Source organism: Schistocerca cancellata, chromosome 1 (assembly GCF_023864275.1).
Source record: "Schistocerca cancellata isolate TAMUIC-IGC-003103 chromosome 1, iqSchCanc2.1, whole genome shotgun sequence".
In the NCBI taxonomy this organism is placed as follows: Eukaryota; Metazoa; Arthropoda; class Insecta; order Orthoptera; family Acrididae; genus Schistocerca; species Schistocerca cancellata.
Window position 1 is genome coordinate 300,423,849 of NC_064626.1, and position 17,711 is coordinate 300,441,559.

Below are 17,711 nucleotides of genomic sequence, written 5' to 3' on the forward strand. Positions count from 1 at the left end.
AGTGGAAGCTGTCATCAAGGCTATGGTGGGCCAACACCATATCGAATTTCAGCATTACCGAAGGAGATCGCCACAAACTTATAAGTCATTTTCAGCCAGGTGTGGGTTGAGTTGGGCTGTTTGGGGGACGAGACCAGATAGCAAGGTCATCGGTCTCATTGGATTAGGGAAGGACGGGAAAGGAAGTTGGCCATGCCCTTTCAAAGGAACCATCCGGCATTTGCCTGGAGCGATTTAGGGAAATGAGTCCAGTGTGTTAGCCATTGCGCCACCTCGCTCGCTCAGCCAGGTGTCGGGATACTTTTGATCACATAGTGTATGTAGTCCATGCATACCCCATTAAGTAGGGTATACTGAAAAAGTTTGTCATAGTGAAGGTACAGTGGTTTGTATTGATTGAGGATGATAAGCAGGCATATGAAAATCGAAGAAGTGGGGTTGCAGAAGTATTACAGGGGTGAAGTTAGAGTTTGCCCAAACAGAGCAGTTACAGAAGGTCAGAACCCCTGTACAGGGAAGTTACTGGTGAGTCAGAAAATTGGAAATGATTGCAAGAAAGGTGTGATTAGGCCCGAGTTCTATTTCTAGCATGTTGAGGCACATTGGTTGTACTCCACCTTTGATAAAGTGATAGTTTTGAAAAGGGGGAAAACATGATAGCAAAATGATTGGAGCTGAATGGGAGTGGATTGTCAATTAATGGGACACCATTTGAAATAGTGGGATCTCCTTTCCATCTGCCTGCCACAATTTCAAAAATAATCCGTCTATGCATTCTGCAGCCTCAATTGTATTGGCCGGAAGAACCCGTGGATGTGTTACCAGCCACAAATCTGACTACATTGAACCAGACATTAGGACCCGAGATAATTCAGTCCATAGACAAAATCATTAATGAGCAAGGGGGATAAATCTCTGTGGAGACATTTTTGCAGTATGTGACTCAGTACTGGAAAATCAGTACCATAGCGAAACACTGATCACTTCCATACCAGGTGCCACAGTGACACTTACTTGCTAAGCATAGCCTTTATTTGCATGTACAAGAAGCAAAAGAAAAGACAAAGTTTGGACCCAGCCACTGTTCAAATCCTGATGGATTGGATTCCCAGAGCCTAGGAGGCAGAAGAGGAGACTGTAACTGCAAACTAAGTGAAACTAAATGGAAATAACAGAACCTAGGATAAGTAGTGCTTAACAGAATGTGATGGTAAAAGTAATCTTGAATAGACAGCAGACCATGCCAGTTGCAGCAGCCACCACAGAACTTGTCATTCTAGTTACATAAGAGTAACTTAGTTTAAGGTGACCCGAAGGACCTGGTCTAGGACTTAGATTGCACCAGTATCAGCCACAGGCTAGCACAGATGCTATACCTTACAAAATATAACACAACCGTCATAACATTGCAAAGCTAGCTGGTCTGGTAAGGTGTGGAAACAGTCTCTCAGCATTGATGGATGCTATGCACATAGGAGATTGTGGAATGCCACAGCCACACTCAACACTGACACTGCCTGTAATGAATCACGGTGAGAGGCCACAATCAAGTCATTTGGAATTACTGGCTGTCTGTCTGGCATTTTCCAGCTCCTCCTGACTCCATCAGTACTTTGTACATCACTTTGCCACAATATTCATAAAATTGTAAATCAGAGAAGTATAATGTTTCAAATGCATTTATCTGAAAATTTGAGAGGAAGATTTGTCAAGAAATTAATTTAAGAATTGTAATCATAGCAAACTGTCAACAACTTAGACATCACAGTTTGTGCATTACAAAAGAGAAGTGTGCTACCAATAGTATCAGTACTTGACTTTGTGCTACAACAGTGGACCCGGGTGCAAAGACTATGTTTATGTGAGCACTTAACTGTAGGGGAAAACTATTTCTTTCATACATTTACACTTGCGTTTGTGAAGTCAATCTTTCTCTTAGTGGATGTCTAGGGTAATGTCCCTGACTAGTAATCAAAACATCTTGGGTCCAGAGTTCAGCCCCATTGACTGTTTGAATTTCGATTAAACACCATAAGCAATGATGGCCAAAAACTTCCAGTTTTGGAGTCACCTTCATTCTACAAATAGCTTTGGTAAAGAGCTAGGGGGAGCTAACAAAGGTTCGGCGTACCCTCTTACCTTTGGGATGGGAAACTGCCGCTAAAAGATGGAAGAATCAGCAATGATCGATAGCATATTGATGCAGAAGGTAACGGAAACCACTGCATTAAAGAGATACAATATGTGTCCACAGAACAAGTGACCTGTAATTGAAAAGGTGTCATGATATGCTTTCCATTGCTGAAAATTCTAGATTAGCACTGTATCTGAATCCCTGGGAGACGACTGCCAACAAGCAGACAACCATGTGAAAAAGGCTGAATAATTAATGGAAGGGTGCTGTATTGCAAATCAAAGTGTGGAATGTCAGATATCTTAATGTAGTAGGCAAGTTAGACAAAATGAAAATGGAAATTAAAGGCTCAGTATAAAAACGGGGGAGGGGAGGGGGTGGAGGAGGGAGGTTAGTGAAGCAGAATGAAAAGAAGATAAAAGATTTGTGGTCCAGCAAATATAGGGTACTATCACCAGCAGCAGAAAATGATGTAACAGGAGGAGGATCATCATGAATATGTAGGTAAAACAGATAGTAAGGTGCTGTGAACATTCCAGTGATAAGATTATTCTCATCAGAATTGAGAGCAAATCAACACCAACAGCAATAGTTCTGCATACATATTGATGTCAGAAGCAAAGATAAGAGATGGAGAAATCCATAAGCCAAGTACCGAAACTACCATCACTGGAAAAAATGAGTATTTTTCGTCCAATAGAGACACTAGTGTAAAAAGTGAGGTAAATGGGCAAGCAACAAATGATATATTCCCCATACCTAATTTTAAATTGCTCCATCAGAATGTTCAATTGCTGTCCAATAAACTTAATGAAATAAAAATAACATTAAATGATCTGAATATTTCTGCCCTATTCTTTACCAAATACTGGCTTAAACAAGGTATGTTGGACCACCCTCAGTTCAAGCTTGTAATGTGTAATGTAGGAAAATATCTAGTCATGAAAATTATACTTGGTACACTACTTTTTTGTGATCAGATGCTACAAAGCAAGATACTTATTACTGTACATATGTTAAAGAAAATACAGAATTCAACAGTGTAACTGAATACCATAATCTGTCCAGTGAAGAAGATACATAACTCTTTATAGCTGAATTACCAAGGTAAAATACAATTATTATTTGTGTGTATGGGTCACCAGACGGAGAGAGAGAGAATTATTTTATAATCATACTGTAGCGTACCGACCAAATTTAGTCAAAAATGTACAACGCAAAGTAGGAAGTAGATTATAGTAGAGCCAGATACAGATGACCATGGATATTAAGCCTTACAAAACATAACACAGATGTTGCACATTGCGAGGCAAGCTAGATAGGCTAAGTGTGGAAATAGTTGACACAGCAGCACCTGAGCAGAAAAAGACAGAAGCCTTTCCACTCCAGCAATCATGGAAGTGTTTAGTATACTTGCAACAATGCATAGCAGAGCCAAAGAAAGTGCAGCTCATGAGCATGTAAATACCTAGCCATTTTTGTACTGAAATCATTTTGCATTAGTATCACAGCACTACCACCATGGGGTTGTGACACTTCGGGTCCCATACTGAATGCTCTACAGGATCCACAGTTTAATCTCGCATCAGGGCACCCTGCTCTGAGAGATGAGACGCAGAGCCACCACTACCATGGTGGCAACTGTGGATCCACATCTGCTGCCAACCTCAAAAAATAATTGTGATGCAGTCACTACCAAATGCTGTGTTTTGTGAATTGTGCATTGTTTTTTTTCTTATTTTAGAATAAGTGAACAGATTAATCCTGCTCCATCATGGGGTTCTTGTGCAGCTCTCATTACACCAGAAGGAAATGGTCATTCCCATGACTGTGTGCCAGTCCAGCTTCTGCAGGAGTGCAAATCCTACTGGCCCAACGAGAGGAATGCAGGGCTTGTTTCCCAGCATCACTCCTCACCACTCGGCTCTCCAAATTCTTACTTGTTTATGCTTGGAGCTGACTGCTTCTGTTATCTTTTTATGATCTGAAAGTTGACTATGTAGGTAGATGAGTGTTGTTTGTCTATTTATGGTACATTCAAGAGGATTAGTGGTCAAATTCCCATCTCTACTCAAAATTTAAGGTGTCTGGCAATCATTTCAATCATTTATGAAAATGCTTATATGGATCCTTTAAACCAGTCACTGTTGATTTCATTCCCTTCATTGGCCAAGTGGGATGTCGTCCGACTTAAATGAGCAGGTGTCAATGAGATGTCAAACTAAAGTCTTTGTTCTCTTGTTCCTTGTTTCAAATTAAACATTACACTAGGCTATTGTAATCATTTCTATTTACAACTTTATTCTCTAAAAGATGTCTTGTAGTTTTGGTTTTATATTTCCCCTTTCTTAGTTTCAGCTGACTTGCACAGTATTTTGTAATTAAATAAGCAATAATTATCATAATAATCAGTACAGAAAAACCTGTTATCCATAGCATGGAAATTATACTTGGTACACAACTTTTTTGTGATCAGGTCGTGCAAGCAAGATACTTATTACACACTTGAAGGAAGCAGTAAAGCAAACAGAAAATTCATTTCATACTTTTTTTATTAACTGCCATTACAAGTGATAGATCAGGAGGAAAGTTGTGTGATACGAACAACACGTGAAATTCCATATCACAGGACAACAGTTTCAAAATAGTTTCAAGGAGCACATTTTGTGAAAATCAGTTCATTAAAATACTTTTACTATAGTACTATCACACACTTAAAGAAATGAAAGATGAATATTTTAATACAAAACAGCACAATGTACATTATGGATAATGGAAACTTGAGTCAGTTATAGTCTTGGACGGACTGATTATTAGAATTGCAAATATAATAAAAGCTGTGCTTTGTGGTTGGCAATATTCTGCCACATTAGTAACAAAGACTGCAAAACGATAATTTCCCTAATCAAAATATCATCATATATCTGAAAAAATATATAATTATCCCCATAAATTAATATTGTGCTTTCCAAAGCAGCTGAATAAGTCATGCACTTTATAAATTGTGTTCATCTATACCTCTCATATAATATTTACATGTACAACAAAGATGGGCATGAGAAGTTAAGGAAAATGAGTGAAATGAGGGAATGTGGGTTAAAAAGGAACAGCAGAGGTGAGGGAACAGAAATATAAGGTAGGTTGAAATAAGTTCCTGTTTTTGGGGGGGCAGGAGGGGGGGGGGGGAGGGAGAGGGGAGGGGGTATGATGAAGAACTTCCAAGATGAGAAGAGAATGGCTAAAACAAAGAAAATGAAGATATGAGATTTGGAAATAAGAATATGAATGGGGAGCAAATAAGGTGAAAGGGATAGTGTTGTGCTTGAAAAGGGGAGATAAGTGGTGAAGACAACTTGAGATATACCCATGAAGTCACTGACATATTAAAGCTTAGTCTTACGTTTATTCCTAATCATGTTGTAGAGCAGGAGCACCTACTGAATAAGTTAATACATGAAAAGTGAAGCCCAGTTTTAAAAGCAATTAAATATCTTCCTAACAGACATTTGTGCTTCCAGCCAAAAGATCTTCCTGTTAAGTAGAAAACATCCACACACACTCACACAAGTACAACTCACACACATGTGACCACTGTCTCTGGCTGCTGTGATATGTTAGTTGTACTAGTGTGAATGTGTGTGTGTTTTCTACTTCAAAAGAAGGCCTTTTGGCCACAAGTTAAAATGCATAGCAAACTTTTTGTTGTGCTTATCTGCGACTCATCTTCTCTATATGGTGAGTAGCAATCTATTCTTTTCATAACACTGTTGTTATTCCATCCCGGACTTGCCAGTGTTTAACTGACATTTGTATCACATGATTTCCTACTTATTACTCAGTGCAGATTCTTTGGTACCAAATGCCAGGAAAGACTTCTGGAACTGATTGCCGCTGTTTTACAAGTTCATAATAATAATAATAATAATAATAATAATAATAATAATAATAATAATAATGGACCAGAACAAAAGAATCACTGAATGACTAGAACTGTTAATAATGAAAAAAAAGAGAAAAGAGAAGAGTGATCTCAAAACCGATTAAAAAATTGTGAACATTAGTTTGGCATTGAACATCAGGCAGTTATGGAATATGCAATTCAGAAATTCTAAATGTTTAAGTCTGACATTGTAATACCTTTTATAACTAGCGAGAAGGAAAAAATTGCTCTTATTATCAAGAGAAAATATAATGTACTATTCAACAGAAAATAATCTAGCTTTGCACAGAACTAACAAACTTTGTAACTGCTATGGACACATTGTGCATGAAATAGTTGGAGAATATGAAAGAAGAGCTATGACTCAGTAATCAAATTACTTTGTCAGTGATACATTGATAAAATTTACAGAGACATTATAAAGTACATGCTACAGAGTTTCCTCCTTTTTAATGAGTTAAATTGTCAATATTTGATGTGTGCTAGCACTCAGTACCTCCTAATGCAGATATTGTATAGTCTATGTAAATCTTTTTCTAACAACTTCTCCTACTTGGTGAATTGTGGAGAACAAATTTTTATTGTAAACTGTAATTTTAATGAAGTAGCTATTTGAGAAAATTTAATACAGGACATATGGTGCAAATGCTAAACAAACTGTGGTCTCTACTTATAATGTTTGTAAGTACATGTGTATTTTAAATCAATCGATATTACTTGTTTTAAGGTCACTTATGCTAACAAAATACTAATTTGTTTAAACTACTGATACTCTTCCATAACAGTCTTTACTAAAAGCCACAGTACAAATAATCATCTGATCTATCCTGTCTGTGAATGGAATAGGAAAAAAATGGGACAAGCAGTGAGTACAATGGCTCAGGAAGTATTAAATATCAAGGATACTCTTTTGTAAATATTTATGATTGATAAAATGAAAACAAGCAATGAGATGTTAAGTGTTGTATCAAACTGTGCTTGTACAACATATGTGTACTACACATAAAGAATTAATTATATCACTTTATCAATACTGCAAACAAAACAACAATGTAATATGAAACTTCCTGGCAAATTAATACTGTGTGCCCGACCGAGACTCGAACTCGGGACCTTTGCCTCTTGCGGGCAAGTGCTCTACCAACTGAGCTACCGAAGCACAACTCACGCCCATTCCTCACAGCTTTACTTCTGCCAGTATCTCATCTCCTACCTTCCAAACTTTACTCTCCTGCGAACCTAGGAGAGCTTCTGTAAAGTTTGGAAGGTAGGAGACAAGATACTGGCAGAAGTAAAGCTGTGAGGACTGGGCCTGAGTTGTGCTTTGGTAACTCAGTTGGTAGAGCACTTGCCTGTGAAAGGCAAAGGTCCCGAGTTCGAGTCTCGGTCGGGCACACAGTTTTAATCTGCCAGTAAGTTTCATATCAGCGCACACTCCGCTGCAGAGTGAAAATCTCATTCTGGAACAATGTAATATACTGTCTGGTCCCTTGAAAACAAGTATCAGAACAATATTTCTTTCATGGCAGCTCTTTCTGCACAATAGACTACTGAGATACTAAATAACACCATTATCTCAATAAGTGGCATTATCTTCCACAACCATAAAGGCACCTTTTGTGGAAATAAACTACTAACAGTGACTAGGAATGAGGCACATTTTGTACATTATTTGTGGAAATATTCTAAAAATATAGACTACCAAAATAAATTCTGATGATAAGAAACAAAATTGCCAAGAATGTAGAATGTACACCGATAATAATGATAATAATAAATAATAATAATAATAATAATGATAATAATAATAAAGATAATTACAAAAATTACTTGAGGGCATTTATATAAATTAAACACAAAAATTGTGTAACAGGTATGGCATAATGGAATGACGAGCAACAAATATCACTGATACTGTGGGTTTTCTTCAAGAAACTTCTTGAGCCTCGATGGATAATCTGTCATAACTCCAGATGCACCCAGTTCGAATGCTGTTCTGAATTCATCTTCATAATTCAGTACCCAGAGGTATGTCTAAAACAAAAAAAAGATAATTTTCTATGTTTCATGTTTCTTAAGAATGATACCAAAATGTAACATTTGTAAAACTTGTCTTGATTACGTAAAATACACTCTGACAGATAATGTACTGTACATCACAGTAAACTACATCAATTTTCTGCTATTCCAAAACTCATTTTGTAAATGGAGAGATGTGAGATCTCTGCTCATTGTTGCTTTCATTTCCAGTGATTGTTCTCCATAGCTAGAACATTGTTGTACCATTTCTTTAGCCCGAGTCACAATGCTGGAGCAAGAGGCACCATTATCTGTTGTGCTACACATTATAATCAAGTTTCTCACCACAGAAAGCATAAAACCATCCGAAATTTTTTAAAAACTTGCAGTACTGTTTGGGGCAACACCCTAGAAAGACTCAAGTGTACTCATGGCAAAACCAGCTTTTATGAGGACGAGAAACAATTTAGAATGCAGCATACTGACATCACCAAAAGCCATATCTCGGGGGAGGGGCAAGGTTTTTGCTAGAATCTTTTTTGATTTCAAATGAATTCATCAAATTTCTTCATGAAACTTGGGCTGTGAACACTGCATACTAATGCCAACTTTTGGGCCAACAAAACATGTTTATCAGAAGAGATGTGCATTTCCAATCTGGGATGTGTCATGCATCCTGAAAGTGCTGGACTCCTCACAGCTGCCTGAACTTAACAAAAAATTAAGGAATTGTTCTGGACCACACTAGAACTTCCTACCTACAGTCTACACTTACTGTGCTGTGATTGTCATTTGTTTGGCCCCCTAAAGGAAGCAGTCAAAGGACACAGATCAAAGTGTTTGTGCACAACCGGCTGCTATCACAGAAATGTTCATTTTACAGAAACCAGATGAAGAAACTGCCTGGGAAAAATGTGTTTCCTGTTCAGGAGACTACATAGAAAAATAAGTGTGTGCGTGAATTTTTCTGATTTTTTTTTATAAAAGCTCTAGTTTGTATCTGATTCATCCTTGTACCTTGTCTGAATTCCACTCCATTAATTGAGTTGGCATCACTGTTATTCGAAGTATAGCAATAAAGTTTCACAATGTCAGTGCCACTGAAATTGAGAACAGATTTTGTGCTCAGTTTGGAGAGATCTTCTTTGCCTGGGCATTGACCAGTGGAGAAAAACATTTTAGATGTGATGTGACAGCCTTGTATGTCAGGCAATAAGATAACAATTTATGTCTGGTTTCAATGACCAAAGGCACTTTTGGGATTTAGCCTCAAAACTAGTTGTGACTAAATAAATATAGAAATAAAGTGTAGCAGTGGAAAAGTTAATTCCTAAAACTCTCGAATACAAACTTTAAATTTTCACAATGAGAAATTTGTGAAGGAAGAGATATAATTCAAAATGCAAGTCACAAACAGTGAACAACCTCAATGTTCGTCATATTACTGAAGGTGATTGTTGCTCAACTCTGATAGATTGACTTTTTTTCCTTCCTCGACAAGGGATTCGTTATGAGAACAGCAGGGGTGTTCAAGAATATGAAAACAACAGAAAGACAATACACTACCAAGCCTAATATGGTGTGGAAAAACGCTGGGTTTGAAAACAGCTTCCAGGCTTCTCAGAATATATAAATACATGTCTTGTGTAGTTTTCAAGCGAATCTTGTACCATTCTTCCCGCAAAATAGTAACAAGTGCAGCTAACAATAAGAGGCCTCTGTTGAGTCAATCACAAAGCTCATAATATGGACATCTGGTGATTGTGGTGGGCAAGGGAAATGTGACAATTCACCCTCAGGGTCATAAAAACAGTCCTGGATGATAAGAGCAGGGTCCCAATTGTCTTGGAACATGGTATACCCATTGGGGAACAAACAGTGTACCTAGGGATGGACCAAATCAGCCAAGATGGTCATGTAATCCTTGGCAGTAATGCGACCTTGCACACTAACCATGGGGACCATGGAATACCGAATATAGCTGTCCTGATCATGATCGAACACCAGCCATATTTCACTCTTGGGATGTAAACTTGGCCAGAAGTTGGAAACAACGTGAAACAAGATTCATCAGACCAAATTCTTTTGTTTCATTGCTCCATAATCTAGGCTTTATGGCTATGGTACCACATTTTCCGGTTACAGGCATTTGCATCATTTATGAGTGGTTTAAAAAATTCCAGCTCACTCTACAATTCCCTGCTTATAGAGCTTCCTTAGTGTTTTTTGGTGCTGACAGTGTTCACAAAGCTGCATTCAATTCTGTAGTGGCTTTTGAAGCTGTTGTCCCCTTATTTTTTGTCACAATGCTCTTCAATCACCATCTGTCGTGATCACTCAACATGCACTTTTATCCACATTGTGACTTAGCAGATGACTTTTTCCACTCTCCGCGTATGCAATATAAATCTTCAATACTATGCCTCTTGAGACACCAAATACTTTAGCTACCTTAGTTATGGAAGTACCCATCATACAAATACTAACAATCTGCCCATGTTTGAATTCACTTAACTCTGACATAATGCACTCACAACTACACAAAACACTCCATTAAATTTCGGGCATGCAGCTGCGCAAATAAAATTTCCTCTACTGATATTTCGGCCGCGTATCGTCCGGCCATCTTCAGAGCGAGTCACAAGACTGACTCGCTCTGAAGATGGCCGGACGATACGCGGCCGAAATATCAGTAGAGGAAATTTTATTTGCGCGGCTGCATGCACGAAATTTAATGGATTATTCATTACGCCACGAGAAGTTGAAAATGCACATACACAGAACACTATTCTGACCACAGCTGACACTTGCAATATATTGAGGACGTTTCACAGGTGCCATTCATGGTCAAACACAACAATTTGCATTTATATTCAAGGATGTATTTCTTCTGGTGTTCCCAAATTTGTGTACAGCCTTTTTATGGGACCACAACATATCTAACTCAAAGAAGGTGGGAGGAAGGTATAACATAAAGATAAAAATCTGTCAACTTCCATGTGGAAGGAACAACTTTGAGGATTCTGAAGGTTCTCTGCTAGAAAATTTTATCCTCAGTTGCAACTGATGACACCTACTACTGCAGTCTCCGGGAGGAAGCTTTGTTGACCAATCATTCCAATACATATGCTTTCCTCATTCAGATAAGATACTGTTCCAATGACTGAAAATAAGATTAATGTGCACTAGGTGGAAAATTCAAGGAAGAGATAAAAGGAAGAAGGAGGAATAATTGCAATTGGTGTAAACAAGGGCCCATTGGGCTTCAACTACCAAGTTTGGGTTGGCACGACATTTTCTGTTCCTGTAAATACCAAGAAAAGCCTCATTTCAAAATGGTTCAAATGGTTCTGAGCACTATGGGACTTATCAGCTGAGGTCATCAGTCCCCTAGAACTTTGAACTACTTAAAGCTAACTAACCTAAGGACATCACACACATTAATGCCCAAGGCAGGATTCGAACCTGCGACCCAATGTACCATCCATAGGAGTATTTCAGGCTCTAGTTTGTGAGGAAGGACTCATGTTAGATGGCTGCTGAACATTTTGGTGGACATCCCCTCCCCTTCTTCGGTCATTTCACCTTTTCTCTATTTGTGTATCTCTCAGTTGGAATGTTGACTTCTTGCTGTGAAGGCGGGGTGCCAATTGCACTAACTGACCATTGGTAAGTTCACAGTAAACCAGCCCTGATGTCTCGTATATGCACAACACAAGTTGTGCAATTATTATTCGAAGACATGTTTATCAACATTTCATGTTTATTGTGATGATTCTGGTGTAATACTGTATAGTTATTATTGACTGTGTTTCTTAATTAATTTGCACAATGTGGAGACTCTACCAGGTCCAGCTCAACTTTCAAATGCATTTGGAAGAAATTAATGAAGTTTTTGGTGACAGTCATATTGGTCCAGATTATGAGATAGAAAGTGATGATGATAGGAGTTCAAAACATAAAGTGGATGAGGGTGATGGAAATGGATTTGTAATGGATTGTAAATGGTGAAAAACTTTGACTCAGGTGCGGCAAATTGTTAATGCCGAGAGTAGTATAAACTGCCTGAGAGAATTGGGCGTTCCATGCTATGGATGCATCTCTCTGGAATAAGAAACCAAATATGTATATTTGAGGACTCTGTGTGAAGTGGTTACGGAGATCGGGTGTGTTTTATGTTGGAGAGATTTTCCTATTGTTGTGCGATGCTATTAAGCTCCATTGTGAATGTTTAGTTAGTCGATGGCACAATAAACAAAATTCAAGAAAATAATATGCATTCAAGGTGTGTATGTATCAAATTATAAAGATCTGACAAAAATCCTTCAGATATCACGTGACGTAGATCGATCGGAGGTGCAGTGTGGAATGATAGTGCGAACCTGCATCTTGTCACGGTCAATATTCTTCGAGAGAATATCTCAGAAGCAATAAACTTTTCATAGATAAAACAGTTAGACACATCAATCCATACACATCATACAACATAGCATCTAGTTGTGCCGAATGATCTTCATAGCAAACTAAACATTTTAGAGATTTCAGGTGGAGCTGTTCCGACTAGGAGTATCAGCGAGATCGACGCTGTGGTATTTAAAACCAAAAGACTTATATTCTTTAGCTTTTAAAGGACTGAAGCTAAAACCTAAATAAAACCACTTAAAATCATAACTAAAAATCCCAAAAATAAAGAAGAAGCAGAGAATTTTCTTAAACAAAATGTCGTAAATAAATAAATTAATTAAATTAAAATAAAATATAATAAAGATTGGAGGGTATATAAATTGTTGATCTGAGTAAAACAACAGTCATGTGACTATGATTTCTACTTTTATGATAGGTGAAACTCTACTTTTATGATATGTGAAACTGATTCAAATCGAGAAAAGCACAATCACCAACTAACAATCAGAACAAGACAATGTAACATAGTGTTGCAGATTCCTGGTCTGCACCTTTGCGCTAATGCCATGGATAATAGAAATCAAACTGCTGAAGAACTATGGGGTCTACGTTTTGCTCATAACATTTTAGATGAGATTCTGCAGTAATAAAAGAATAAAAGCAGTCAAATAAAAGTACTCTCAAAAGAATATATCATTTCTACGAGATATTGATGTCCTTGAACTGAAATAGGCTTATTTGTATTCACAGCAATCTCCAAATCTGGTAACAAATCCATATACAAACTTTTCTCAGTATGTGGAACAGAATGTACTATTTTTCATAGTACTGTAACAAAAAGTTTTTGTTCATATTGGTAGCTCTTCTATTTGCAGTTGCATATAAGGAGTCTACAATACATACATTAAGAATGTGTATTAGGAGGAGGAGGAGGAAGACATTAGTATTTAACGTCCCTTCGACAACGATGTCATTAGAGACGGAGCACAAGCTTGGAGTTGGGAAGGATGGCGAAGGAAATTGGCCATGCCCTTTCAACGGAACCATCCCAGCATTTGCCGGAAACGATATAGGGAAATCACAGAAAACCTAAATCAGGATGGCCAGAGATAGGTTTGAACCGTCATCCCCCGAATGCGAGTCCAGTGTGCTAACCACTGCACCACCTCGCACCTATTTGCAAACTTAGATGGTAGGGCTGAAAGGAAAAAGGGTAATGTGAATGCCACAGTGCCAAATATTTGTAACTAATTTGTTGTTAACTATGAGTAGTGTTGCTCCCCAGGCTGTACTATGTGCATTGACAAAATACTTGTGCCTTTCCCCATTTGATGTAGATTTCAGGTTTAACAGCTAAAATCAGTGAAATATGTGTTCAAGATTGTGTGTATGTCAGACAGCAGGACCCAGCCTGCACTGTGGCCTGAAAGTTAATATCAAAATGTGAATTTATACTTGAAATTTTCAATACTTTATATCTGTTTTTGATTCTTGGTCATTCAAGAAAGACTGGCATAGCATTAGATTAACAACTAAAAGTTTTATTTCTATATTTTCAAGCAGTCCACTTTTTTGGAACATTGTTTGCATATTTTCTTTGTTTTCTTCTTGCTTATTAACCCTTTCACTGCGCATTTACTCTCAGCGGCTCCCGCCCTGTGCACGTTATTTTCACCCGGTGTGTGTGTATATATACGACTGTAGCAGTCTACTGTTATTATTGAGATAAAAATGAGACGCAAAATCCAGATTGTCAGTGTAAATCGTTTCCTTTTTTTAAAATCTTTGTTCAGAAAGTCTTATTTTGTTCAAAAAAGGTACTTTCTTAGGTGAAAAAAATAGAAAACATATTACATTAGTAATACTTCAAAGTGTGATATCTCTCGAAACAAAAATTCAAGCATAAAGGCACATTACATTTTACACAAATGTATCTTGTGTCACTTCGTTTATCATGTTTTGCACATACAATACACCTTCTCTGAGTGGCCTCCTCCTTTGAAGCTCCTGGAATTAGCAAGATAAAGTGGCGCTCAGTTAGGCGTAAGGGGATTGTCACCATCAGCCGATCTCCTTCCATGACGTCCCTCTGTTTGCTTTTGGTGGTGAATCTCCTTGATAAGTTTCTGTTGAAAATCAGATAGTGAAATATTTCGTCCTGTTTGAGTTTTATATAATGCATGTGCATTGAGCAGAGACAGATCCACCAAATGAAAAAAATCCTTTTTTATACCATTTTACAGTTTTTCGTACACATTCTACTGAACTTAGCATCATGTCACTCCTGTCGACAGCCCCCATATTTTCAGTGGTTTTGTTTTTGGTTCATTCGTGGTTCTGTCAATTTTGTCAGTCACTGTAAATTCGGTTTTTGTGAAAAGTTGAAAGCATCCTCACTTCCCGCTTGTCCTACCACTTCAGAGCAAGAAGCAAGAAATGTTGACATAAATTCGATCTCGCCTTTTCTAAGTTTTTTTGATAAAGCAGGCATGCCTTTGCGGTTTGTTCTCACAGTTTCCACAGGCATTAGTCACTCTGTCAAGCAAATAAGAAAATAACGTTGGCTAGTGTACCAATTGTCAACATATAATGTGTGGCCTTTACCAAGGTAACGTTCAATTAAAGTGAGAACAATGCTTCCAGGTATTCCAACATTTACACTAAAGTCAGTTTCTTTTTTTACATCTGCTGCTGCACTCGCATAAATAATAAAGTCAAGAATATAACCAGTTTCACATCACATAACACAAAAAATTTTACACCAAATCTGTGGCTTACGGAAGGAATGTACTGCTTGAAGAAGACACGACCTTTGAAGAGAACTAAACTTTCGTCAATGTACAAATTTTTAAAAGGATACAAAGCACCTGGAAATACTTTTCTTAAAGTGATCCACAATTCGACGTAATTTCCAGATTTTGTCATCTCCAGGGTTCTTACTGTTATCAGCAAAATGTAACATTGTAAGTAACAGAAGATATCTATCTCTCGGCATGATTTGCGCAAACATTGGAGTAGACAGTAACTCATCATTGGCCCAATAACTGTTTATTTCATGTTTTCTCACTTGAGCCATCAGAAAATTTACAGCAAGGAAACAGTAAACTTTGTCACTGTTTGTGTTTTTCCAATGTCGCAGTCTTGATTTTTCAATGGCATCATTGCAAAGGTGTTCATAATATAAATTACGTTGCTCAGCTACGTAGCTCACAATTTCTTGGCTAAAAAAAAAACTTGGAAGCAGTCGTATACAGTACATAAATCATCTAAATTGACGATTTTGCAACCAGAACCACTGTTATCGAAATTATACACTTTAGGGTCCAAACCAGAGCCTTTACATCTAAAATCAACTGTTTTGTGTCTCTTAGGAGATTTTTCAGGCATACGCTCAGGTTCCTCTTCAGAATCGGAGAAAGAATCGACGATAACATCAAAATCTGGATCTGCATTTACTGGTTCAACGTCTGTTGGTTCACAAATATTTTTTATATTTGTGGTGACAGACTTATCTGCCAGCTCATCGTTGTCATTATCTGTCCACCCATAATCAGCTGGATTGGGCATGATGATGTCCTCGTTGTCACTTTGGTTTAGAATACTCAGCAGCTCATCGTCTGCACGGACGGTAACGTTGTGTCATTTTATTCGGTAACGCGGAAACGGCCACAAGGAAACTAGGTAATATAGCGATACGAATGAACTCAGCAGAAAGAGAATTCAGCATTCAATAGTCGTTCAGGTATTTCCTAGTATTCCAATGATTAAACTGCATACTTGCGCAACAATTACCTCCAACTCACTGGCCCGATTGTCGGTGTTATAAGTAACTATATGACTGTAGCAGGGAACCGCTGTAAGTATTTTTTATAGCAAATAGTATATATACGTCTGGAGCACTGAAACGATTAGCGTATATTTACGTCTGGAGCAGTGAAAGGGTTAATATTCTTTGTGATATTTCACTTTCATATGTTCGAAAATACATGATATGACTAGCAGAGGTCAATAAACAATTAATAAGTTAAGACAATGTATATAAACTGACAATAAATTTCTGAAGTCTGACAGACAATGTGATACCAATTACGTTACAAAATCGTATGATATGCGTAATGAGTTAAGCAGGGTTATGGTGTGGCTAAAGTGACATTGATGAACTGCACACTAATTCAGTGAAAGTTAGGAGCAATTAATGATAAATTAGTCCAAGAAAGAATGAAGAATGAAAAAAACTGTAGATTACAGCAAACACATTTATAAAGGTTCATTGAATGACCAGATACAATGTAAAAATAATAATCTGTTAACACATAGCCTAAGATGGAAGGAATGTTAGATTAAACATCCTGTTGACACTGAGGTAATTAGAGACTGAACACATGGTACAAATGAACAAGGATGGAGAAGGAAATAAAGTGTGTACTTTTCAAAGGAACTATTCTGGCATCCACCTTAATGTAGGAAGCCCATGATTCAGGTCATATTCCTATACTTTTGGTATCTCATGGAGTCCATTTTTGCAAATTAGGTTGTGTAGATTATATTAAATATATTTATTTATTTATCACAATATTTCAGTTACTATCATCATCAGATCGAAACTTAGAACTTGTAAAATAGCAATAAGGATGAGTCAGGCAACAGTGAGTTGTTGTACAAAGAGCAAGGTAGATGGATTTTTGCCAAACACAGATACATCAGTAATATTTACGAGGTGGTACCCAAACAGGAATTATTTTTTTAAAAGCTATATATTTTCAAATTGTTTGCAAAACAATCTTATCCCATTCAAAATATTCTCCATTTTAACTAATACATTTGTCCTATCAGTGCTTCAATTGTCCAAAACATTTTTTGTAGTCATCTTTAAAAATGGATGAAAGCTCCTGCCTCTCCCCCCCCCCCCCCCCCCCCTTTTACTTCTTCAATATTGTCAAATTGGTGTCCTTTCATGTCCCTTTTCATGCATGGAAATAAGAAAAAGTTGCATGGGGCCAAGTTCGGCGAGTAAGGAGTGTGGGGCATGCCATTTTTAGCCAAAAACTGTCCGACAGCGATGGCAGTGAATGCAGTTGCTCTGTCACGGTGGAAGAACCAGTCTTCTGTATGCCACAAATTGGGTATTTTTTGACTAACACTGTTGCGCAATCTACTTGAAACTTCCAAATAAAAGGTCTGGTTGATGGTCTGACCTAGGGGAACAAAATCTGA

The 17,711-nt window shown here is 37.6% G+C and overlaps 1 protein-coding gene across 2 annotated transcripts in view; it reads right to left on the reverse strand.

Annotated features, from left to right (window-relative positions):
* Positions 1-7,447: 7,447 nt before the first annotated feature.
* The window catches only part of LOC126172185 (lysophospholipase D GDPD1-like), a 155,743-nt gene continuing 145,479 nt past the window's right edge, over positions 7,448-17,711 (reverse strand). For both annotated transcript variants that reach the window (XM_049920859.1, XM_049920860.1), the window contains one exon: positions 7,448-8,108. In XM_049920859.1, coding sequence (XP_049776816.1) covers positions 7,980-8,108 — 129 coding nt within the window. In that variant the 3' untranslated portion in view covers positions 7,448-7,979. The remainder of the gene's footprint in view (positions 8,109-17,711) is intronic.